Here is a 26,766-nt window from a genome sequence, read left to right as displayed (position 1 = left end):
TTTATTTTCCACACTTCTATTGTTTTTAATAAAAGTGACAGGCTCATGCAAAAAAATATGCTCATATAAGTATATATTTATCTAATAAACATAAATTTATGTAAATATATAAAATTTATTTATTTTCCACACTTCTATTTTGTTTTTAATAAAAGTGACATGCTCACTGCAAAAAAAAAAAAAAAAAAAAAAAATTCAAACGTTACAGAAATGCCTCCCCCACATGGCCAATCTTGGTCCTACTTCTCAGAGATGGTTCTTATTAAGAACTAGATCTAAGTTCATCGAGACTGAACAAAAAGGCATTATCAAAGCAGCAGCAGACCTAACACTGACTGAGTGCTCACGACCTATCAGGCAGTGAGCTAGGTGCTGTACGAATGTCACCCATTTAAACCTCATAGGGGCGCCTGGGTGGCGCAGTCGGTTGAGCGTCCGACTTCAGCCAGGTCACGATCTCGCGGTCCGTGAGTTCGAACCCCGCGTCGGGCTCTGGGCTGATGGCTCGGAGCCTGGAGCCTGTTTCCGGTTCTGTGTCTCCCTCTCTCTCTGCCCCTCCCCCGTTCGTGCTCTGTCTCTCTCTGTCCCAAAAATAAATAAATGTTGAAAAAAAATTAAAAAAAAAACAAAAAAACCTCATAACAAGCCTTCAAGGTAGGTATTTTTTATTAGAGCTGGGAAAGTTGTGTACACGCACATACATATACACGAATACCAATACTATAGTTTTGCGAAAATGGGACAATGTTATGCCTACTGTTCTGCAACTTGCTTCTTTCATTCTTACTATATTGTGAACATCTTTCCATGACTGCACATGCCGAACAGTTAACACCTGCAGAGTTTTGAATTACATGAAGTCATCCCAATGAAGCATTCCCTGAAGAAGTTTTGTATTATTACAGACAATGCTACAGTGAGCATTAAAAAATCATTTTTGTATATTTGTGTGAGTAGTTCTGTAGCACAAATTTCGGGGAAGTAGAAACAGGAGGTTGCATAAGGTTGTACATTATGTTGCACACCTTAAACTGATACAGTGCTATATGTCAATTACATTTTAATAAGGCTAGAAAAAAGGCAAAGTCTTAACTTCAATCCAGCTTTAAAAAAGAAACAGTAAGGGGCACCTGGGTGGCTCAATTGGTTAAGCGTCCGGCTTCCACTCAGGTCTCGATCTCACAGCTTGTGAGTTCGAGCCCCACGTTGGGTTCTGTGCTGACAGCTCAGAGCCTGGAGCCTGCTTTCAATGCTGGGTCTCCCTCTCTCTCTGCCCCTCCCCTGCTTGCTCTCTGTCTCTGTCTCCCTCTCAAAAATAATAAGAATTAAAACATTTTTTTAAAAAAAGGAACAGTAAACTAAAAATTTGTGTATGTTCTGTACAATCTGGAAAACAGAAAATGAACTGTATTTGAATGTTTCTTCTATCTGCACAAGGTCTTTTCAAACCTAAATCCAAATACAAAGTGAGGAGCAGGACATCTGTTTCTCAGAGCTGGTTTTAGATTCTTGGTCTGTCACTAAACAGCTATGAAACTGGGAACTACAAAGGAAGTATATTGTTACTATTATTATTTTTTAAAACATAGCATGTTATATGAGTTTCAGGTGTCCAACCTAGTGATTCAACAGTTCTATACATTATGCCATGCTTACCACATAAATGGAGTCACCATCTGACATCATGCAATGTTATTGCAATGTTATTGACTATATTCCCCATGCTGGATTTTTCATTCCCTGTTTTATAACTGGAGGGTTGTACCTCTTAATCTCCTTCACCTACTTTGCCTGTCCCCCCCATCACCTCCACTCTGCAGCCACCATTTTGTTCGCTGTATGTATGAGTCTGCTTCTGTTTTGTTTGTTTGTATTAAACGTTTGGGGCCTTGACGTCTTCCTGCACAAAAATGACAGCATAGTGAGATATATTTTCTGAAGCCTCCTTTTGCTCGAACGTTCCCGGATTCGATTAGTCCTTTCGCTGCCTTTGTCTTCCTACTTATGAAAAAAGATTTGACGTTTTTGGCCTTGTAGGATCAATTAGTTAATGCGCCAATCAGTTACGACCTTTCAAACGTAGAAGTGCTACGTTGTTGCCTTATTACTTGTAGAGAAAACAGACCTTTGCTGTATGCGACCTAAAACCGCTTCAACTTCTAGAATAGTTTCTGGGTCTTTAAGAAAACCAGATGATTATTGAAGCCAAGGGGCCACCCTGCCTCAGCATTTTGGACCATGGGTGGGTGTGATGAATAGGGGGAGGTGTTTGGGAAGGCTGATATGGTATCACGTCTCTCGGGAATCTTGCCTTCCTGGAATGAGCGTTTCCAACTGTATGTTCCCTAACAAAGAAGGGATTGTGCGGACCATGACCTCAGAGAACACACAGTGCATTTCAGATGAGGGACTTAATAATCTCTGTGGTGTGTGGGACGTCTGAGCTAACAAGGCCTTACATTTTCTCTGCGTTCCACAGTCATTATCCCCCTGGACCCTCTCAGCATCCCTGATGAATAGCCGGAGAGGTGATAGTTTTCCCCGCCGTTAAGGGGTAGGTACGGAAAATCGGAGAGGTGTGCTGATGTGCGTTATCTCACACGGGGGTGAGAGGGAGAGGCAGGGCCCCAGCAGAGTCTAGGGCCCACCCTTGCTCCTCAGCAGTGGGTCCTGGCATGTGACTCTCCAGTTCGTTGGTGTTGACCCTTTTTAATGGCTGGACTCCTCTTCAGGGTCTTCTCCAGTCTAGACTCACCCAGTCGACAAGGTACAACACCTTTGTATTTTAAGGGGCACGTACAGGCGACAGCATGGAATTTCTCTGAATTTGGGATCCGGCCGATGGTGAGTTTTATTTTCTAAAACACAAGTAAGAAGGAAATGAAGTGAGGAAAGATTTTCCTTCATTGTTTGCTCTTGGTCTGTCCTCATTAGCACCCTTGGAAACTGGTTTGGAAGAAAATCCTACAATGAACCATAACATCTGGGCCAGAGGAAGCCAGGGTGACCTGCATACTTAGGTGGAAGATGGATTTTTATTCCCTGGCAGCCACTGGCCTGAGCCTTTAGGGAAGATTCCAGAGAACACTGATGATCCCAGATGGGCCCAGTTGTACCAGGAAGTAAAAGCCTCTTGAAACTAGAGGATCCAGATGAAACCAGACAAAACCAGCCCCTGACAAGATCAGGGGGAAATTGAAGTTTGATGGGTTTGCCCTGTAATCTAGCATCTCCTTCTTCTTCTTCTTTTTTTACACACACCTCTTCTCCCCTCCTTTCAAACTCTCACATTGTCCCTACCCCGTCCCCAAGCCGACCTCCTTGTCTCTCAACTGTAGCCCAACAGGAGGGAAAGTAAATCTGATTGGTCCGAATGCTCTAGAACAAATGGCCTGCCCCTCCTGTGGTTCCACATCTCCCCTCTTCCAACATTCTCTTCCCTTCCGGGGACCAGCTATTTGAATTTTTTTGAAGAATTGGACATTCATTTTATTTATTTATTTATTTATTTTTTTTTTATTTAAAAAAAAATTTTTTTTCAACGTTTTATTTATTTTTGGGACAGAGAGAGACAGAGCATGAACGGGCGAGGGGCAGAGAGAGAGGGAGACACAGAATCGGAAACGGGCTCCAGGCTCCGAGCCGTCAGCCCAGAGCCCGACGCGGGGCTCGAACTCACGGACCGCGAGATCGTGACCTGGCTGAAGTCGGACGCTTAACCGACTGCGCCACCCAGGCGCCCCTGGACATTCATTTTAATATAAACAATAGTCAGGAATGGTGGGGTGGGAATAGAAGTTTTTGTCTTCCACATAACCATTTGGGTGAGCACCTCGTGTTTCTCCATAGCATCTGACTGTTCTCCAGTAGGAAGGCGCAGGCCGACTCAGCCCAGGAGAAATGCTATCGTCCCCTCCCACATACACGATTCCACTGTCCAGAAAGGCAGTCTTGATATACTGCAGCCAACGTTGCCCAGGTGAAACTCCTGGGTCCAGGTAAAAATCCTTTTTTGGCTTTGGAGCTGATGCCTGGACCTTGGAGGTCAGAGTATCTTTTGGTAACTTCTGGAAGGACTTGGAAGACTGTACAGGGCACGTGGCCTCAGGGTGGGTTTTTGGCAACGGAAATATATTAGAATTACCTGATCGTTGGACTGAGCCCCTGAAATCTACTTCTCTTCCACCACACAAACTCCTACCTGGTCTTCAAAACCCGAGCCAGACACTACCTTCTCTGAGACACCTTCCTAGACTTCCTCAGATAGATTTACTCCTTTCTTTCTGCTTCACTGGCCTTCTGTCCACATCCTAGGGCATACACCTTATTGTAACCAGCACACGACATGCCTGTTTGATCCATACTATGTGAGCTCCCCAAGCCTAGGCTGAGGCCATTTTTGTAGCTCTAGGACTTAGCTCAGTACTAAAGGAGATGTTCACAAATGGCGAGTGAGTGAATGAATGAGAATGAGTCCTTGTTCCATGACTACTTATGTATCTTTGGCAACTCACTCATCCTTGGCTGCTTTTCCCATAGAGGTAATGGGAATAGCATGGGGTAATTTTGTCAGGCAGGAGAGATAAGACCTATGTAATCAGAAACCCTCAGAGCTGAAAGAAATTTGAGAGATCACCTAGCACAGCAGTTTTCAGGAGTTTTAAAAAACTTAATTTTACTTATCACTAGGATTGTTTTAGAGCAGAGAGAGAGAGAAAGCGAGCGCAATTGGGAAGAGGGGCAGAGGAAGAGAGAGACAGAATCTCAAACAGGTTCCATGCCCAGTGCAGAGCCCAACATGGGGCTCGATCCCACGACCCTGGGATCATGACCTGAGCCAAAATCAAGAGGCGGGTGCCCAACCAACTGAGCCACCCAGGTACCTCAGTTTTTAGGATTTCAAGACAAGGAAATGTTTCTTCAAGGAGAGCTAACAGAGCCAACATCCAAAAAACATAAATGATAAACGTAGATTGCTCTCATTGAAGTCTTACATATTGTCCCCTTCTTTACCTCTTCCTCAAGTTCCTGTCGCTTAGGGACCCAAGAAGCACAGTTTGAAAACCAACTATCTTCCTGTAGAGAGAAAAAGCTGACGCCAAGAGAAGAACGTGATTTTCCCAAGGTCACGTAAGAAATAAACACAGGCCAGGGAGGGAATTTACCACAGGGAGACTATACGCACAGGCAGAACCACGGCTAGCCCTTTAAAAACATACATAGTTTGTACACGCTCGCATGTTTTGTTTACTTCTTACAATAACTCAGTGAGGAAGGTACAGCTAGGTCAGTTTCGGAGATGAGGGGACTGAAGTGTGTAAAGCTGAACCTGGCCAATGTTCCCCAGCCAATCGGAGAAGTAAAAGCACAGATAACTCTATGAGTACCTACTAGGTGCCAGTCACGTGTGTAAGCATGTTACACATATTATCACATTTAATTCTCCAACAACTTGTATCATCCTTACCCCCAATTTTGCAGAAGAGAGAGATGAGGCACAAATTGACTTAAGGTGATGCAACGCAAATCCTGAGCCAATGCGATTCCATTGTAAACCCTTTCTACCACATCATGCTGTGTATCTGAGGTCCTGGACCCCGATGCTCAGTCTCTTAATCTGGAGCCCTCTCCAAATATCACTTTATATGAAAGAATTTTGAAAGGGTTCTACAGTCACAGTCTGTTATTTGCATGTATTTACATGAACCGTTCAGGCTCCACCCAAGACCTTGATCTTATTCTTGGCCAGAGCTGGTCAGCAGGACTCACCTCCTTCTGGACAGACCGACTGAGAAACAAGGAAGCCTCCTCCAGGCCCTGGGGCATCAGGTCATTCACAGCCAAGATGTGATCTCCGTGAAAAAATAAACATCCCAGGTGCGGGGGGCCTTGCCACTGAGCCACACTGCAATGGAACACAGCGTTCAACACGAGTGTGAGATTGTGCTCGCAGGACACAGACTGGGGTTCCCTCATTACCATCACCAGCTTCTTCAGCTATGTTACACCCCGTCTGAAGTAGACAAACTGCATTTTCTGCTTGAATATTCTTTCGTCTGTCACCGCTGTTGGACCTGCCCTCCAACACCAACTCTAATCATACCACCTCTAATGGTCCTCCTACATTCCTCTTCCTTTAATTAATCCCCCCATCCCTGACTTCTATTGCACTAGGCGAGCACCCATTTATTGTATATTTAAGTACAGTGCATTTTATGTTTGCTTGTTTATGTGGCTGTTTTTTTTTTTCACCAGGCTATGAGACCCCAGAAGTAGAGTGCTACCTTCAAAAAAAAAATTTTTTTAGACCCATATAACTCCAAGTAAACAGAAGGAGTTTAATAAGTGCTTATTGAAAGTGAGCACATGATGATTACACAGTGACTATCTAGTGACTCTCTAGTGAGCCTCTTAGATGGTGGGAAATTTGGAAAAGTGGAAGAGTTGTTTACTGCCCTCTTATAGAACGAATAAGCCTTTTACGTTAAAGGACTTTCTCCCCTTGTGAAAATGTAATCTTCCTTCAGAATAAACTATGAAGTTTTTAAAAGAATTTAGAATCAAATTAAACGGTGCTGATTTTAGGAAGATTCTCTCTTTTGTGTCTATCCCAGACCAACAGGCGTCTCGAAGCCTCAGACCTTGGTGTGACCATTTGTTTTAGACCCTAGATTCTTGTTGACTTCACTAACTTCATTACTTCATCCGTTTATCAAACAGTCATCGCTCATTGATTGGGAATGATTTCCTTGGACCATACCTATTCCTTCCGGCTCTTCTTTACCTTCCAAAAATCAGAAATGGGTACTGGACTTTTGGGTACTCCACTACCAACCCACTTCCCAGCTGATCCTCTTACACAGCAATACCTTCATTTTTGCCTCAACCAAAGATCTTTTGTGAGAACAATTCAACAGTCCAAGCTGTCTGATCGGTTTTGCCACATACAGTTTCAGGATATAATCGTTGTCTGCCTATCTCCCAACCCCATTTATAATCAAGAACCCTCAAATCTCCAACCTACCATATCCGTCCTGCAGCTTCCATGAGACTAAGATAATTTATGACGTCAGAAGGAGAAAGGAACACATTCAGTTTCTCCACTTGGCTTTCATCAGGGATGTTACTACGAGATAAGATGTTTATAAAAGTCACCTCAGGCAGCTCTGAGCTGGACATTCCGAGTAGACTTTACTTCCTACCTCTAGGATGGTATTTCCCAGTTAAAAATTGTCCAAGACATTGGGAGAATATGAATTTAAGTTACTCATTAATGCCCTCCCGCACCCCTCTTGGGATGTGCTAATGGATGGCAGACAATGGGAAAAGAACAAAAAATGGACTAAACTGATTATATATCACACCAGTCTGCTTATTTCTCCACTGTAAATGATTCCATAGAAGAATATACTGGAAAGACTTAAAACTGAGAACAATTTCATCAAATGCCCTTGACATCACTTAAAACCTAAATCTTCCCCTCTTATTCTATAACCAAACCTCATGCAACTTGCCCATAATTTTAACCATAGACGTTGGGTGACATGCTACCCAGGTCAGCGTGATCCAGAGTTCCAGGGCCCGAAAGACTAGCCAAGGGATAATTTTTAGAAATATTTGGAAATGCTACCCACAGCCCAGGGGACTGCTTTGCTTCCAGCTCTGTTACTCACTGTCCTTGGCCACCACATCGGTAAGAAAGGGAAGCTAGTCGGATATTTGGTCAACTTGAAGATTTTTAGGAACCATTTAAACTTGAATTCTGAGTTAAAAAGGAAGGCTGCATTGCTCTAAGGGCGCATAGTTTTAGAAAATAGAACTTTACTTGATTAGTATGGATAATTGCACAACAGTAAGTGAGGCCAACCCCTTTTTGTCATTCATGGTCTGTGCTTCCATATTGGCAGGTGGAAGACAGGAGTCACTTTGTGAGCCTTGTTCTTGCAAGTGAAGCCCCCCGTTCTGGATCTCTGGAAGGGCCTGGGATCCCTCTTTGCTATCAGCAGACTTGTGGGATGTCTCTCTGAAAAAACTAGAAAATCAGAAGTTAATACAATACCCTTTGTCACCGTGTTTATTTACAACTTTCTTTGGTGGGTGAATCGGATTTCAGTAGCTAGGAGCCATGTGAAAACTAACAAGGTCTTCAAGTATGCCCAGCCCTCAGAATCACAGCCACAGTTAGAATCAAATCCAACAAACTTCCCTTCTGAAAATGGATATGGAGTCAAAATAACCCTTTCCATTGGAAGGGCTTGAAGGACAGAAGTGAGGATGAGACATCAATTCAGAATAGAAAATAAGTTCCCCAGGAGACAGAAAATGACCCGAGGGGGTCACTACATGGGTAGTGAAAGCATTTCGGTGAGTTGAGAAAGCATTCTCACTTCTTTTTTTGAGATTGCGGAATAATGTGTTGAATTTGGTCTCTGGTGATGTTTTTGAATGACTATATCAACAGTGGTTGTTCTATAAGAGTACATTAGCCGGAATCAATTTTAAGAACATGACAGTTTTACGTACCAGGATTTCATTGGCATGTAATGATGTTCATTTGTCTCCGAGAACTGTTCTGGACTATCAGGTTCAGCAGGTTGACCAGGATCATTGGAAGCAATAAGACTATCCAACTACAAACAAGAGGGATAAGTGTAAGGATGCAAGTCTACCAATAAACGGGTACCTTTTTATCCCTTACGTGATGGCTCTGGGCCCTCAACGGGTCAGTACATCCACCGCCGGATGAGCAATGGTGCTCATGCTAGGAGGCTGAACTGGGAAAGCTTCTGACTGACTCAAAGTCTGTTTTCTCCTCCTGGATTCCCCGTGTTTCCGATACGGTGTTTTATTGGACTAAATTGCTATTTATTTTTCCGTTTCGTCACTAGGCAACTTAATGATATGCACTCTTTCTCCCGACTGGTGCTGCTGTAGAGACGGGTCACCCGGCTGGGTCAAAGCTGGCCTCAGGCCACCGTGCTCACAGGCGAGCCAACTTGCGTCAAGGGGCTGCGGAAGTCCTAGAAAAGACATTGCCCTTGGGAGGCTCTCGGCTAGCCCCTCACTACTAAGGCATTTGGGGGACTGGTTGCTCAAAAACCCTCAGGGCTTTTAAGCGCCTGCCTGGCAGTTGAATCATTAACCCATATTTGGAAAAATTCTTTCCAGCCAAGCCGGTCTTCCCTGCTGCTCACCTACAAATGGTGCTCTTCCAGAGCCAGCTTTCAGGCCACTTGCGTCACCTGGAGCCCCCCCTTTCCTCTCTGGCCCGATGAAGCTGTGTTTGGGCCTTATGAGGTCCCGCAGCCCCCTCCGACCACCTCAGCCAACACCAATCTCCTCCTTCTCTGAACTGTCACTGCATAGTTTTGTACTTACTTTTGGCGGGGGGAGTATTTTTTTAATGGCCTTTTCTTTCTGTCTGGAAATCACCTCCCCGCTTCCCTTCCCTCATGCACTCCAGGCATTTATCAGCATCTCTCTTCAGCACAGAGCCCTTTCTGTCTTGTATCGAGGCCTCCTTCTTTTCAAGGGTCAGCACCGTGAGCACATCACCTGTGCCTGATTCACCACCGAGCCCAGCCTCCTGCCCCAGGAACAGCACGCAGCAGGGACCCGGCAAATATCCGTACAAGGAAGGAAGGATTAGTGGATGGAAGGGGTTACCTGTAAAAGAATACTTTGAGGACTAATATAATGACTCTCTTCTTCGGTCTCTTCAGTAGTCTCTGACAAGAAATCATGTGGCAGATGAGCTTGTCTGAGTCCTGGAGAATTGTTTTCCATTAAATGCTGAATAAAGAGAGGAAGACAATTAATTCTATTCTCTCTCTCTCTCTCTTTTTTTTTTTTTTTTTTTTGCAAGAGACAGAATTAAACCACATGCTTTCTGGGAAGCCATATTAGATGAATTAAGTTGAGAAGATCAGAACATTTCCCAAGGTTACATGCGGAAGTCCACACGACTTGAACTCGCCTCCTGAGTCTGGGTCACCTTGATGAGGTAAAAACACAAGCCCATAATTCAGGCTGTTCTCTACCATTGGGACCTGTAACTTAGAACAAGCAGTTCTCTCAGGGGCGGGCGGTGGGGGAGGGTATATTCTAAGGCACTAAGGACTGCCACTGAGTCCCCCCACTCCCATATACTAGTTTTCCCCCCGGGGCCACCTGAGAAGATAATCAGCCCACGGTCAGGGCACCACACCTTTCCTCTTCCTGCTCAATATTCCTCTTTTGTGTTCTGCTCACACACTTCTATTGTTTCCATAGCAATGCAATTTGCTAGTGTTGGTCATGTGATCATATGAATTACAGTCTACAAGGTAATGTAGGTTTAAGCAACCACCACCTTCCCTCCCCAGTGGATACAAGATCCTCCCTCTACTAAAGCAGCTGCTTTGCATGGCAGGAAAATTGTTACAAGTACAACTTAATTCTTCCAAGAACAATGCCTATGAGCAAGGGTTTTGAAAAGAACTTGAAAGTTTTCTAGGAAGTCCTTGAAGGGAAGTGATTTTAAAAACAAAATGTTTTCAATGGTGTCCATTTTTCTAGTGCCAAGATCATGAAGCCGGACCGTGCTGAGCTGGGGGTGAAGAACGGTTCCCACAACAACGACAATGACAACCATCATCACCACCACAAAACCCAACAAGGTAGATGGTACTCTTAACTGGAGCTGACTGAAAAATCTCCGAATTCGAATGCAAAGTGTGAAAAGGCAAGACGACCAGTAACGTTATCTTTCGAAAAGCAGGGGGTAAGAAAGCTTTTAACATAGTTGGAGAGCTCCCAACTAGATAAAACAGCAGGTTATGCTATATTAAGATGTGCTTGGCACCCAGGGAGAAGGGAAAGTCAATGGTTACATCTCTAACGGACGAAATGGTATCCACGGCAGGAGATAAAAAAAACAACCCAACCGCTCGGTCCGTTAATCCAAAGTTGGGAAGACCGAATCCAAGAGAGCTGAGAGCACAATCACAAATCACTTTCAAGAGCCAGATGTGTTGTTTTCCTCAAATGGGTTTCATTAGAAATGAAGTCACACACACACACACACACACACACACACACACACGCGTGCGCACACACACACACACACACTTAAGAGGAAGCAAGATCGATCTGGGTAAATGAAAAAGATGAATGAGAACCTTGGTTTTACCCCAGAAATAGAGACGGTATGGCAGGAGACCGAGTGGTGTGTTGGGAATCTTTTTTACAGAGGTAATCCGCACCCTTTGTGTGAAAGGAAGGAAAAGGTTGCCAGCCAGGCTTCTGTTTAGCTGGAGGGTTCTCTGCCCAACATACCCAGATGCATGGTGAGGCGCACCCAAAATGAATGAATACATTTCAAGGTAGGCAGGGCAAGCAGGAAGGCTCATTTGTGATATAAGAAACAGACTAAATATAGGATAAACACTAAGGCTAAGATCATGATGGTGGGTTAGGCTTAGAGGAAGCTGTCAAATACATGGGTAATACTTTGGAAGCATCAGCAGACTCCCAGGCAAGGCGTCGAGAGAGAGAGAGAGAGAGAGAGAGAGACAGACAGACAGACAGACAGATGGAAGTCTGATTACCATGTCTGGAAGACTATTTCTTGATGGGGTGGGGCTGACAGCCTCTGATGCGCTGGAAGGACCAAGGAGAGGACTGGGGTCTGAAGAAGGCCTTTTACCACCCAGGGGGAATTTCTCCTGCTTATGAAAGAGGAATATTGCAATCAGGGCACAATCCATGTCTTACCTGGACCGAAGCAACAGCCTCGTCGCTGGGCTTCCCGCCTTCACTCTTTTCCGCTAACATTTATCCCCCCAGCCAGCCTTCTCGCACCAAGATACAAGGTGATCATAGCTCTCTCCTGTTTCCAAGCCCTTGAGGACTCTCAGCCTGGGCTTCCGATGTCCTGAATTTCCCTCAACCTGTCTTTTTGACCCTGTGCCACTATTTTCTGGTCATTTGGGTCTACCATAGACACACCTCGCTTTCCTTCCTCCACGGCCTCTGCCCTTGCTGTGGGCACAGAACAACTTGGAGAAAACATGTCAAAATGATACCTATACACTGAGTTTCATTTATAAAGGTCTACCCTCATAAAGGACTTGTGTGAATCAGCGAAGGTTCTCGGGAAGTAAATTAAAAACCTAAAGCTACTAGCCCTTACATTAAAGAGAGATTCCACTGAAAACGCAAGAGATATGAAGAGCCTTTGTACAGACACCAGCCTAGACTTACTCACTGAAAAAGGCAGCTGTTATGCACCTTGAATAACAATGATGGGAACTGCTGTAGTCTTAGCTACGCTTAAAAAAGTGCATTTCACTCCTCCGACCCCATAATGAAAATTTGAAGGGTCTGCATTTTAGGTCTCTTGCAAAACACGGAAGTGTTTTTTCCTATTGTTCATCACAAAAATAACAAGGATGTACATTTTCTCACTTATTTTTTCCTTGTATTAGTGCCAGTTGCTCAGGAGGAAAAGCAAAAGCTACCATTGTTTCCTTGTGACAGAGGCTGTGTTCAGGTGCCCTGTTATTTTATCGGCAATGTAGAGTCACCTCTGTGTTCTGGCGTGCTGCTTTGGCGTCCCAGCAAAATGATAACATGAAGGAGACCCAGTCTTTAATCTTCTCCCTGTTGATAGGAATAAACTTTTCAGTTGGCGTGTGGCAACAATAGCACCTGTGCTCCTTTTGAACCAGAAAAAGGTTCTTTTATTAAGGTTGGAACAGGCAGTGGGAGCAGGTACCAGGGAAATAAAGATTTTTCCCGAAGTAGCTTCAATGACCCACTGGCTCCTCACCACCTCCACACTTGCACACTAGAATTAATCTTCCTGCCGCCTCTGCGAGGAAAGCTCAGAGAAATGGGAAGAACAGTCGAAAATAACAGTAGTGATCATAGGGTTGGGACCTTTTGGCTTTGACACTGATTTCTTTTGTGTTCATAAGCGAGCCCCTTAACCCGTCAGCACCATTTTTTTGTATAGCTACCCAGGTGTGCCTCCCTTTGGGGGATGCGTGTGTTTATGAAGCCTGTGTTTGAATGAATTTATATAAATCACAACTTTTCTACTGACTTTCATGACAATGTGAAAAAGAAGGCTGTTCGCCTTGGGCTTAATCTGCAGCAGATCAAGGCCCTTCATACTTCGGTGTGAGCGTTCTGTGCCTCCTCTGCCCAGCTTCCTCCCCTGGCCTTGGCCTCTCTGTCAAGCAGCCAATCATCTACAAAGGATCCGTTAGGCACCTCTGCTTGCACTGGGAGCCCCCCTTAAAAACCGAAGACTTCTTCAGGGATGAACATGGCCCCTCCCTAACATGTAGCTTGTACAGATGTTTGTGTATTGGGTTCTCTTATGTGAAAAGCAACTGGGGTGATGGGGATGGGGGTGTGGGTTGACTTGCGTCCCCTCAAAATTCATCTGTTGAAGCGTCGATCCCCAGGACCTCAGAATGTGACCTTATCTGGAAATTGGGTTGGGTTATTGTAGATGTCATTGGTGAAGATGAGGTTATACTGGCCTCCTAATTCGTTATGACAAGCGTCCTTATAAAAAGTTTGGATGCAGAGACACGCTCACAGGGAGAATGCTGTGTGAACGTTGTAGTTCTGCTGTTGCAAGCCAAGGAAATACCAGAGGCCAGGAGAAAGGCCTAGAACAGACCTTCCCTAGAGCCTTCAGAAGGAACGTGGCCCTGTGACACCCTGATTTCAGATGCCTGGCCTCCAGAACGGTGAGACAATATGTATCTGTTGTTCTAAGACATTCAGTTTGTGGTACTTTGTTATAGAAGCCCTAGGGAATGAATACGGTCACTTTCTGAGATGTTTCAACAAATAATGAACACTACCCAATAATGAACACTAATGATGGTGTTGCAGGGGGTGGCCATGGATTTCTGTTCAAAGTCTGTTTATTGGTTATTGGTTTGAGATATTTTGTCTGCTTGTCCACTTTTTATTGCGCACACAGGAAACACTGTGTTATCTTGCTACTTACCTGTCATGGCCAATGAGGAAATATTCCCTGTTAGTGGTTCTGATGGACATCACCTCATCAGGGTGGCATTTGAACATCTTACATACAGATTGCATTTTTTCATGGCTACTTATGCCAACTTCTACACTGGAGTTTCTGTTAGATATAGACACAAAGTATTACACAGATTCAAGCACAATGACTACTGTTTTATATTAAGATGCAAACTGAATAAAATTTAGGTCTGCTTGATCAATGTCTTGGAAATTGTCCAATAATGTTACAAAATAAGTTTAGATCTGGCTCATTACTGATTGCAAATACTTGGTTCAGCCTCACATTTAATTCAAAAATTCTTATTTCTGTTGAATTCTTTGTTCTACAAACGATCATGTTTCCTAATTTTCATTTTGTACCGAATTTCTTAAAGAGAAGGCCAAAAAAAAAAAAAAGCAAATCTCAATACTTTTTTAAAAATCCATCTTGGGTTTATGAAATGATGATTTGATCTGCTCTCCCTCATCCGTAAGTTAAGCAAATCAAAGTCTTTTGTAACTAAATTCTTATTAATGAATAATTTATGAACTGGTATATACAACGTGAAATAAGTATGTGGCTGTGTTTTACTCAGGATGTTCTTCATTTCAGCTTCTTTTCAGCAACCAATATTGTAAGCATGAAGGCTTTGGTTCTTTCAGTCAATGATTTAAGTTTCAATTTGCATGCCCTGTGTTAGTATTCGTTGTTATACACGTTTTCCGGACTGGATGCGCACCGGTCAATTTCAATGGAACCTCGGCGATGTTCGTCTTTGTAATAGGAGACGTGAAGTCTCCTTCCCCCGCTCTTTGACAGAATGAAAAACCGCTTTTTCCAAGAAGACTGAAAAATGAAAACATTTTGCATCTTAGTTGGATCTCCAAGGAAGAGAAGGGATTTGAAAAATGCTCAGGAAGCTAGTGGGAGGCCTGTTAGATCATGGTGCATACTTACAGCAGAGAAGAAAAGCTGAGGAGGTGGTGATTTAATAAAGTAATCTTGTTTGCAGACTTCATTTTCATAATAAAATGTAAATTGTTTGCCTAATAAAAGAAAGTGAACAGACTCAGTTTGTTCCCTGTAGACTTTGGGAAAGAACTGCTTCAACTGGGAAACGCTATTTCCCTCTGGAAAGGTCTTCCAATTATTCAGTTATGGAAAAGAACTTCGATCCTAGAGCAGGAAAACAAAGAGCCCAAAGGACCGAGGGCATTATTCTTATTCGACCAGAGCCAGGACTTCCCTTCAGATGACGTTTAGAAGCTCCTTAATGTCGGGTCCTCATTTCTGGGGTGCACCTCTGGCTCTCCAGATGTGAGCAAAGGTTTTTCTCTATTCTTGTCAGAGCACCAGCCACAGGAGCAGAATAATTCTGCCTTGCTCCTTGGCTTAGTAAACAGAAGCAAAAACACCTGCTCTTTTTTTTTTTTTTTAATTTTTTTTTAACGTTTATTTATTTTTGAGACAGAGAGAGACAGAGCATGAACGGGGGAGGGGCAGAGAGAGAGGGAGACACAGAATACGAAGCAGGCTCCGGGCTCTGAGCCATCAGCCCAGAGCCCGATGCGGGGCTCGAACTCACGGACCGCGAGATCGTGACCTGGCTGAAGTAGGACGCTTAACCGACTGAGCCACCCAGGCGCCCCAAAAACACCTGCTCTTGAAAATGAGGTGGCAGGGTGGTTACATCAAAAGGTTTCCAAAATGTTAACTGCTTCTCTGTAAGGATTGAAATGTAGATGGGTTTTTTTTCCCCTGTATTTTCAAAAATGTCTTCAAGATATATGTACTACTTTCATTATTTAGAAAAATGTCATGTTATTAAAGTTTTTTTTGCTTTCACCTCCAGGCTGTAGTTCTAGTTTGCCCATGGTTTTATAAAAGACCGTCTTTACTAAAGAGTTAGAGCTTTTTAATTAAGTGAAAACAGAATCAGGATTAGGTAGCACAACTGATGGGGACATTATGCTAGAATTTAGTATTTCTTTTTTTTTTTTTTAACATTTTCTTTTAAAAGTTTATTTATTTAATGGGGCGCCCGGGTGGCTCAGTCGGTTAAGCGTCTGACTCTTGGTTTCAGTTCAGGTCATGATCTCACAGCTTCGTGCGTTTGAGCCCATGATCTCACAGCTTCGTGGGGTCAAGCCCTGCGTCAGGCTCTACACTGACAGTGTGGAGCCTGCTTGGGACTCTCTCTCTCTGCCCCTCCGTGATTTGCACTGTCTCTGTCTCTCTCAAAATAAATAAACTTAAAAGAAAAGGCTTATTTATTTAAGTAATCTCTACACCCAACGTAGGACTCAAACCCATGACCCCAGGATTAAGAGTCAGATGCTGTTCCAACTGTGCCAAAATTACTACATGAATGTAGTAATTCCTAGGCAGCTGTCCTCACTTTGCTTCCTTCCCCTCCTCTGTAGCAACTCTGCCTGCTCCCCACCCCACCCTCCATCCCTTTACATGCACACATACACACACGGAAAAGGAAAAGAAAAACAGAATGCAGCAATATTGCAAAAACAAGTTTTGGCTGGCTCCTTTTTAAAATTGTATGGCCATGGACAAAAATCACATATTTATTTACTAAACAAGTATTGATAGAGCACCTAGAATCCCTAACTTTCCCTGCTTCCTTATCTGTAAAATGGAGACAATAGTACTGACCTCACAGATATGTGGGGAGGACTGAAGGAGTTAATGCATGGAAACCTCTCAGTACTGGGCCTGGCACACAGTAGGGCTGTTATCAACAACAGAGGAAACTTTAGCCTTTATGGTTTGCAGAATAAACCAGTCTCTCATCTGCCTCTAATACAGGTGCTCTTTGGTTGTATTAAATTTAAAAGGTTCAACAGATACAGTATTTTATAAAAATTTGGGCCTAGGAGTCCCTAATAACATCGTATACAATTATAAGAACCTTAAAGTAAAGTAAGTATCTATCAGTACGTAGCCCAGTTTGTCACTCCCAGGGTGTCTGTCCCCAGTATTCACATCGACTACCAGGACACAAAAACTCTTGACGGTGTTCATTGACCTTGGCAACGGTGCTGTTTTCTCCAGAACTGAAGCTGAGGAAAATAACCCAGTAAACAATGTGGCTATCTTAATCTGAGTTTACGAAGCCATCAGTACTGAAGCCATCAGTATTCAGCCAATTTACTGGTTAAGGTATGTGAAGTCCAGAAATATTATGCGTCTGCCTCACTGCCCCATTCAAGCAAACTCAGAGGGTATGGTGACAGAAAAACTCTGGCCATGGTGACATTAATTGTTAATAAGGGTACTGGGGTTTTTGTCCATAGTAGGATTCTGGGCTTAAAAGTGAGCTACTAGAGACACTTAATGATGAGGTCTTTTCATGCCACCTGGCTTCTGCTTGTATTCCCTGCCTTCATGGAGCTTCCTATCACGTGTGGAAGGTGGGTGATAAACAAGAAACGAAAACAAGCAAGGTAAGTGCCTGTTGGGATACGTGCATTGGAGAGCATGACCAGGGTGATGAGACAGAATAGCCAGGCAGGGAGGCCCCTTGAGGAAGAGGAGTCAGGGGAAACCTTTATGAGGATGAGAAGGAACCAAGCGTGCAAAGAGCTGGGTAGGCAGAGGAAGTAGCATAGTCAAAGGCCCAGGGACAGGAAAGGGGAGAGATGTTCCAGGAAGTGAACAGGAGCACTGAGTGGCTGGAATATAATGAGCCAGTGAGGACTCTAAGAGTGGTCTAAGACGAGGCTAGAGACAAGTTCAGTTGGGCCTGGAAGGCCATAGGCCAATATAGTGGGTTTGATTTTAAAACCAATGGACAGGACCACCCACTAATTAGCTTTGCCAAACAACAACAACAACAACAACAACAACAACAACAACAAAAACCAGTGGGACAATCTCACCCATCCTCTAGGTCCAGTTTGTAGGAAATACAGAAAACAGAAATATGGTAGACACCATGCCAGAGATGTCTTCAGCAAAATCTAGTCTGTGGGAAACTGATGGGACAAATTTTCAGTATTTTTACCCCTGTATATGCAATTTTTGCCCCTAAACATCTTCCCCTGGATTTCCCATAAACTTCTTTCTCACATCACTCTATCCCCAGGTGCCTTTTATGAAGTGGTGTTACCAACACCTGTCCAGCCTCCCCACCTAGAACCCTCTGAATCCCCTTAACCGTCACCCTTCCATCAGTCTTATGGCCACTCAATGATTAAATCATGCTCACTTTCACTTCCCAAACACCTCTGGGATCTATCCCGATCGTTCTGTTCCCACCACTGCTGCCTTCAAGACCTTCATATGTTTCAATGTATTCATATGCCTTCAAGACCTTCATAGGTTTTTCACTGTACATTGTAGTGTCCAGTTTGGTGCCCTAATTCCAGTCTTGACGTTTTCAAATCCATTCTTGACATATCCCTGAGAGTAAACACCAAATCTGACTGATTCAGTACTTGGGGCAAGGATGGAATAACAGGGACTGGGTTTACCAGACAAAATATATACAATAGTGGTTTTCAAGACCCTTGGCATGGGCAATAAAATCACTCATCCCTATGAGATGGGAAACAAACAAGGTGGGCCCTACCACTCCCTTGAGAGAGTTTCCAGGCTATAGCACAGGAAAGGGGAACTGAGGTGGAATTGGGTGAATTCCTGAGTTGAGGAGACAGAGCTAAGGCTTCAGGGGAAATTAAGGCACTAGAGTTCACAGGGACAGAGTGCCAAAGAGGAAAGAGGTGCACATGGAAAGAATCACAGAAACATGCATAAGGTTCTTAAGAATTCAAGAGTATGGAATAATTATCTTTGGGCTGAGGACTGTTCCAGATCCACCTGACAAATCGTAAAAGCTAGCCTTTAAAAAAAAAAAAAAAGTTTATTTATTTATTTTTGAGAGAGAGAGGGAGGGAGAGAGAGTGTGCATGCACGAGAAGGGGAGGGGCAGAGAGAGAGAGAGGGAGACAGAGAATCCCAAGCAGGCTTCAAGCTGCCAGCGCAGAACTGGACATGGGGCTCGGACTCATGAACCGTGAGATTATGACCTGAGCCGAAATTAAGAGTCAGATGCTTAACCGACTGAGCCACCCAGGTGCCCTAAAAGCAGGTCTTAAAAGGATCAAATTGTTTCCAAAAAACTTAACTGCATCCCAGAATAAAGCTCAAGATTTGTAGAAATACAAAAATAGGCAGCACCCAGCAAGGTAAAAATTTCGATGTCTGGCAACCAGTTGAAGACTACCAAATACGCAAAGAGGCAGGAAACCGTGACCCATAATTAGGAACATTATTGAAATGGGCCTAGAACTGACACAGATGTTCGAATTAGCAGAGACAGTTGTAAAAACAGTTATTATTACTGTATTTAATCTATTCCAGGAGTTAGGTAGAGACACAGATGATATAAAAAAGATCTAAAGTGAACTTCAAAAGATGAAAACCATAATGTCTCAGAAACAAACACACACACACACTGAATAGGAGTAACAGCAGATTAGTGCACATGAAGACAAAGTAAGAGAAACTATCAACACAGATGCAGAGAGAAAAAAGAATAAAAAAAAATGTTAAAAGAGCACCAATGCACAGTGGGACAATTTCTTTATCTTTTTAACTTTATTTCTTTTGAGAGAGAGAGATTGCACTCTTATGAGTGAGCGGGGGAGGGGCAGAGGGAGAGAGGAAGAGAGAGAGGGGGAGAGAGAGAGAGAAAATCCCAAGCAGGTTCCATGCTGTCAATGCACAACCTGATGCGGGGCTCGATCCCACCATCTGTGAGATCACGACCTGAACCGAAATCAAGAGTCAAATGCTTAACCCACTGGGCCACGCAGGTGCCTCACTGTGGGACAATTTCAAGTGACCTGCTATACAAGTAATGAAATCCCTAAGTGGTTAGGGATACAGAAAACGTATTTAAAGACAGAATGCTGAAAAGTGTGTAAATTTAAAGAAAACTATAAACCCAGAGATCCAAGCAGGTCAGGAACCCTAAACACAAGGTACATGAAAAAAACTCTACTAAGGCATGTTGTGATCAAATTGTTCAAGACTAGTGATAAAGAAAATAACCTTAAAATCAGCCAGAAGGAAGGAAAATATGTATGCAGAAGGAAAAAAAAAAAAAAAAAACATGCGAAAGACATTAGATTTCTCATCAGAAATAATGTGAGCAAAAAAACAGTGGAGCAAATATTTAAAGTACTGAAAGAAAAACACTGTCATTCTAGAATTCTATATGCAGCAAAAATATCTTTGACAAATAAAGGCAATCTCAGGGCACCTGGGTGGCTCCGTCAATTGAGTGTCCTACTTCAGCTCAGGTCATGATCTCACGTTCGTGGGTTTGAGTCCCGCATTGGGCTCTGTGCTGACAGCTCAGAGCCTGGAGCCTGCTTCAGATTCTGTGTCTCCCTCTCTCTCTGCTCCTCCCCTGCTCACGCTGTCTTTCTTTGTCTCTCAAAAAATAAAATAAAATGTTTAAAAAAAAAAAGGCAATTTCAAGACATTTTTCAGATAATACAAAAGCTAAAGAGATCCATAAACAGGAGGCCTATACTATAAGAAAGCTTAAAGGAAGCCCTCTGGGTGGAAAGAAATGATACCAGATGCAAATCTGAATTTATATGAATGAATGAACAACACTGAATGGTAACTGCAAAGGTAAATATACGAATTTTGTTTTTGTATTAATTAAAACATTTAAAAATTCAACCGACTGTTCAAACAAAATACTAACAACATACTGTGAAGATTATAACATACGTGTAAGTAAAATGCAATTTCATTAAGTAAAAGGCATTAAGCCCAGGAGGGGAAAATGGAAGTATACTTTTATAAAATTCTTATATTATATGTGGTTTGGTGTAATATCATTTGTAGTAAGATAGACTGTGATACGTTAAAGATGTATACTATATGCCCTAGTGTGACCACTAAAATAACAAAACAGTTACAATTAATAAGCCAAGAAAGGAGATAAATAGTATCATAAAAATACTCAATTCAAAAAACAATGAAAAAGAGGGAAAAGGTGAACAAAGAAAAAATGAGACAAATAGAAAACAATGCTATGATAGACTCAAACCCAATCACATCAATATTCACATTAAGTGTAAATGGTCTAAAAAATTCAATTAAAAGGGTGAGACTGTCAGATTGGATAAGAAAGCAAGACCCAACTGCATGGTACTCGCAAGAAACACATTTTAAATATAAAGACACATGGGGTGCCTGGGTGGCTCAGTTGGTTAAATGTCTGAATCTTGATTTCGGCTCAGGTCAAGATCTCATGCTTCATGGGAGTGGACTCGAGCCCCACATCTGAGCTGTGTGCTGACAGAACAGACACTACTTGGGATTCTCTCTATCTCTCTCTCTGTGCCCCTCCCTGCTTGTGCGCTTTCTCTCTCTCTCTCTCAAAATAAATAAATAAACATTAAAAAAACGAACACAAAGACACAAATAGGTTATAAGTAAAAGGTCAGGAAAAGGATATACCATGCCAACAGCAGTCAAAACAAAGCTGGACTGGCTATAGTAAGATCAGATTGCATAGCAAAATAGTATTACCAGGGATAAATGTCTTTTTATAATGATAAAGGGGTCAATTAACCAAAAGGACATAATAATCCTACACAATTATGTACCTAATAACAGACTTTCAACATACTTGAGGCAAAAACTGCTAGAACTGCACAGAGAAATAGAGAAATCCACAATTATAGTCAGAGATTTCAGTACCCCTCTCTCCATAACTGATAGAAAAAATAAGCAGAAAATCATAAAGATTTAGTGGACTTGAACAACACTATCAATAACAAACTTGACCTGATTGATATTTATAGAACACTCAACAACAGCACAATGCACACCTTTCTCAAGGGCACATGCAACATTTTCCAAGACAGATCATGTTCTGGGCCATAAAACCAGTCTCAATAAATCTGAAAGGATCCAAGGTTTACAAAGCATATGTTCAGAACATAATGGAATCAAACTGAAAATCAATAACAGAAAACTTTTGGGAGTGATGAAGATTATCTTGATTGTCGTAATGGTTTCCACGGCATATACACATATAAAAACTTAACAAATTGTACATTTTAAATATGTGCAATTTATTGTATGTCATTTTTACTGGAAACAGCTATTTCAGGGGTGTCTGAATGGCTCTGTCAATTAAGCATCCGACTCCTGATTTTGGCTTAAGTCATGATCTCATGGTTCGTGAGGTCGAGCCCCAAGTTGGGCTCTGTACTGGCAGTGTGAAGCCTGCTTGGGATCATCTCTCTCCCTCTCCCTCTCCCTCTGCCCCTCCCCACCCTCCTCTCTCTCTCTCTCAAAATAAATAAACAAACAAACAAGTAAATAATAAACATTAAAAGAAAAAGGCTATTTCAAAAAATAGGACCAGTCTAAAATGCAAATCTAATGATGCCATTCTCTTGTTCAAGGATTGGTGGTCTAATGAGGTCAAGGTCTGGTACAATATAGTGCCATATTTCCACAGTCTCATCCTTTACTCTCCACTGTCCTACTTTATATCCACATTGCCCTCTGATACATCCTGCCTCTAATCCACTCATTGCTTTGTTCATGCCATCCCTCTCTGCCGAGATGTGCTCTTTACCAATCTCTCTTAAAACCCTATACAACTTTTAGGGTCCAAATGCCTTCTCATAAAACCTCTCCAGATTCCCAAAACTACTTGTATGCCCTTTCTTTTTCAGATTCCCATAATGTTTCACACTCACTTTCATGACTCCTATCATATCCCGATTGTTTGTGCTTATCTTAGCTTCTCAGCACACTTACTCACATGTGTTTATCTTAACTTCCCAACAACATTTATAAACTCATTGAGAGCAATGACTCTATTACTTACTCTGTATATCCTCTATAATATGAAGCACAGTGACTTACTAATGATAGGTGCTTTGATCATTTGATTTCTAAATTATTTCCTCCTAAATCAGCTTTTCTAACTACCCACCTGCAATGAACTGTGTAAACATGAACAAGGACCTTTGAATAATTCACCTCAAGCTACCCCTATAATAACAATTTAGGCAGTTTCTCCAAGGGAGAATTTCCTATTAAATTATGAAATATTCTTCGGTCTCTTCTGGGCTATAGTTTGTTTCAGCACCATCTCCAAGCAACAGATGGAACATCTGGTTAATGAAAAGTCAAAAAATGTCAAATTTCTAGATAGGTGAGTGCTTACACAATAATTAGCTGAACACAGCAGCTTCTGCTACACTGTCCATACCATGAATCATTGTCCCAGAATGCCACCCATTATCCTCACTAAAACTATCTCCTGTATCCTGGGTAGCTTGATGAGAATTGTTTGTCATTTTCAATAAAGTTTTTCCTTAAGAGAGTATATTCCTTGGGTACCTGGACTCTTCTGAGGTTTGGGTTCCATTATGGCTGTCTGTTCTCCTCTGTCAAAAGGAAGAGTTAAATAAATGTCGGTTAGTCCTCAAACAACAGCGTGCTTCCCTGATTAACCACTCAAACATCCAGTGTCAGGATGGTGCCCAGGAATGCTGCTGAGATAGGTTATCAGCCCCCCACTTTCCATTCTGTTCCCAAGGCTGACACTAGCCACAGTTACAAGGATATATTCAAGCTGCTTGTGCTCACCAAGTGGACAGGTCTGTGGAGGGGTTGCTAGCATGACTGAAGGGACCACGTTCCCTGGGCCTTCTCTGCTCCTGCTCCATAAGTGACTCTGACCACAAAGTCCATGGGGGAAGGAGCACGGAGGAGAAGAGACAAGAACAGGGCAGAGGGCAGGATGCTATGGACCAAATGCAGCTGAGAAAGCATTTCTAGCCAAGAGGAAGCATAAGATAAGTGCTTCTCCATGCCAGGAACTTGCTTTCTCCAGGGGAAAACCGAAGAGCAGGGACCCTGTTCTTCAACTGCCACAGGTGTCTGCCTGACTCTGGGGACTGAGGTCCACGTGGTGAAACTGACTCTGAGAGGTGGAGCCCTGTCCTGGGCAGCTATGCTGGTGATCCCTTGACCAACGTGGGGCCGTGAGAGAAGGGGGATCCTACAGGGTAAAGGGCCTCAGGGCAGGTGAGATCTTCGAAACTAGGAATGTGTCGGTGATCAATTCTTACCTTGAATTAGTAAGACTTTCAAAACAGAAGAAAGCATTGAGTACTTCAGTGCCCGGGCAGTGCCGGTAAAATGGGAGGGAGGCAAAGGGCCCTTGATACATACTTTGCGTATTATATATAATAACATATAACACTCAAATATGTGTTAACTGACTTTTTATGTTATCAGTAAGGCTTTTGGTTAATAGTAGGCTATTTGTGGTTAAGTTTTGGGGAGTCAAAAGTTATATGTGGATTTTTAACTGCATGGGGGGTCATCACCTCTAACCCCCATGTTGTTCAAGATTCAAGTGTGTATGTCTATAAATACTGGATTTCATACATAATATATTTCATATTATATATATTAAAACCAGTATATGTATACATATGTGAAATCCATTATATATATGAAACCTATTATATAAATTTTGCTCACGTAAGCAAAATAAGCCTAAGCTTATGTTATATAAACAAAATTATACACTAAATATGAAATCTCATTCAATTTCATACGTGTTTTATATATAAAACATATAGATTTCACATATATTTTTATACATAATACTATAAAGCTTATACTAGTTTTATAATGGTACAATACCCATTTTACAGATAGAGAAACTGTTAGAGATAGACTAAGATAGAGACTACAGATAGAGAGACTAAGCAATTTGCCTTTGATCTCATAATTAAAAAGAAACAGACCCAGAATTCTAACTTGAGAGTTGCCGTCTGAACCACTTTGCTTCTCTTTCTATTTAAAAAAGGAGAATTGGGGCATCTGGGTGGCTCAGTTGGCTGAGCGTCCAACTCTTGATTTCAGCTCAGGCCATGATCCCAGGGTGGTGAGATCAAGCTCTGTGTCGGGCACGGAGCCTGCTTGAGAGTCTCTCTCTCTCCCTCTGCCCCTTCCCCCTGCTTGTGCACCCTCTCTCTCTCTCTCTGTCTCTCTCAAGTAAAATAAAATAAAATAAAATAAAAATTAAACCTTTTTGTAGTTCTGCTTGCATTTCTTGTCATTACCCCAGAACAAAAAAGCCTCTCAGATTTATCTCTTTGATCCCATTCAAGAGAATCTACACCCACTATCCTTGTCTATAACCTGTTCATTTTAATGTCACTTGAGATTTGATGAGTGTGATATCAAGAGGTCCTATTTCCTTCTGACTATACAATCCAAGAAAGTTATGAACCAAGAGCCCATAACAGCAGTTTTGCTCAGTTAATATTTCAGATTACCAGAAGCCTTGAGAACCTAAAACATTCAAACCAAGCAGTACTTACAGGCAGCCAGCCGGTCGCTGGTCAGTTCTCAGCAAAGTACCCTGTCCCTGGGTCTCCTGTTCACTCTGAGCTCTGAGTGGCAAGGTGAAAATTAAATACAAGCTGCTTGAAATGTGAACCAACAGGAAGTTCCTAAACTATCTTAGGACAGATTTTACTCTTGCCCGCAGTTAAAATGGAAGCTATTGTCCGAGGGGAAGTCCTGGGCTTTCAGGCTTTTTGTGGCTTGGCACAGAACTGCCCTTGGCATTCCAGCTGTCTAGCATCAAAAAATAAAAGCAAACAAAGAAAAAAAATTCCCACTAGCCGTTGTCTTTAGTCACAATGATTCTTATTGAGAACAGCCTCAGCCTTGCCTTGACCTCCTGCAGTCATTACTACTGAAATAATCCTTTTGCTTCCCACCAATCCATTTCCTCCCAACGCCCTCCTGGGGAAAGTAGGAAGGATTCCTTTGTGCCAGATGAGAAACGAAAGCCTGCCTTCTCCAGCACAGTTGCACACACCAACAATCTCCAGGATGATCTGCTTCTTCATCTATGAGAGAGTTGTCATCAACAGGGTGGAACTAGACAGGCTGTCTTGTACAGCCCCCCAATGAGTCTTAAAAATAAGAGTTTTACTCACAAGAGGGAATGGCAGTCAAGCCTTGTTGAAATCTTCTCTTCCTTTTGCTTCCAAATTACTCTTCCCATTTGGTTCCCTTCTGCCCTCATCTATTAGCTTTGTCTCTTTGTTTGTTTCTCTACCTGCACGCAGTCCATTCATTTCAGAATTCCCAGAGCACCTTCCATGGATATTTCCCCACTCTACAAGTATTTCTTGATGCTGGGAGAGTTGAGAGCCTCTTGAGATGGGTGATCTTGAATTTGCCAAGAGACCTGCCTGACGGATGTATGGTTTTCTCTAGTAATAGCATTTGGCTATTCAGGAGAAGAATGGGGGAGTTGGGGAGTAAGCTTTGTTTCAAGTTAATGCTTTTTTTTTTTTTTTTTTTTTTTTTTATGCCAGGGAGACATCACAGATAGATGAAGGAGCAAAGGAGCAAAGGAAGTTAAGATATTTGTGAAAGACTGCCCCAAATGATGAACCATGGTATCAGAGGGACATATGGAGGAAAGAGACTAGAAGGGGACTCCTAGGGAGGAAGCACTGATGAACTTGAAGAAAGATGGAACCAGTTGGCTGGAAAGGTAGAAGGTGCTGCTTGGAGACAGAATGATTGACTGATTATCTTAAAAATAGAGCAGTTGCAGGGAGTGGGTGGCTTTGTGATAGTGTAGACAAAAGATCATTGGTAATGAGGAAGGCAAGGAACTGAGAGGCAAGGGTGTTTGG

At 42.6% G+C, this 26,766-nt stretch overlaps 1 protein-coding gene and 1 long non-coding RNA gene across 6 annotated transcripts; one reads left to right on the top strand and one right to left on the bottom strand.

Moving 5' to 3' along the window:
• Nucleotides 1–1,318: 1,318 nt before the first annotated feature.
• Nucleotides 1,319–25,700, bottom strand: PLEKHS1 (pleckstrin homology domain containing S1). Of its 5 annotated transcripts, none has more exons than XM_040486497.1 (13): nucleotides 25,429–25,699; nucleotides 23,429–23,475; nucleotides 14,984–15,072; nucleotides 14,766–14,872; nucleotides 14,012–14,146; nucleotides 12,567–12,642; nucleotides 11,589–11,708; nucleotides 9,667–9,792; nucleotides 8,524–8,630; nucleotides 7,826–8,032; nucleotides 7,025–7,126; nucleotides 5,770–5,905; nucleotides 1,319–2,858 (listed from the first exon to the last, which is right to left on the bottom strand). In XM_040486497.1, the coding sequence occupies exons 2-13, from the start codon at nucleotides 23,454–23,456 to the stop codon at nucleotides 2,658–2,660; spliced, it is 1,434 nt and encodes a 477-aa protein (XP_040342431.1). In that variant the 5' UTR covers nucleotides 23,457–23,475; nucleotides 25,429–25,699; the 3' UTR covers nucleotides 1,319–2,657. The 5 variants fall into 5 exon arrangements, with proteins under 5 accessions (XP_040342431.1, XP_040342432.1, XP_040342434.1 ...); XM_040486498.1 differs by having other exon boundaries at nucleotides 11,589–11,705; XM_040486500.1 differs by having other exon boundaries at nucleotides 7,868–8,032; nucleotides 25,429–25,698.
• LOC121037251 (uncharacterized) lies at nucleotides 9,842–11,140 on the top strand. The gene is made up of 2 exons (XR_005793673.1): nucleotides 9,842–10,003; nucleotides 10,558–11,140. It is a non-coding gene; the product is annotated as an uncharacterized LOC121037251 (long non-coding RNA).
• Nucleotides 25,701–26,766: the final 1,066 nt, after the last annotated feature.

Source organism: Herpailurus yagouaroundi, unplaced genomic scaffold, assembly GCF_014898765.1.
Source record: "Herpailurus yagouaroundi ecotype Mexico unplaced genomic scaffold, PumYag 163, whole genome shotgun sequence".
In the NCBI taxonomy this organism is placed as follows: domain Eukaryota; kingdom Metazoa; phylum Chordata; class Mammalia; order Carnivora; family Felidae; genus Herpailurus; species Herpailurus yagouaroundi.
This window is presented reverse-complemented; position numbering and strand designations above follow the sequence as displayed.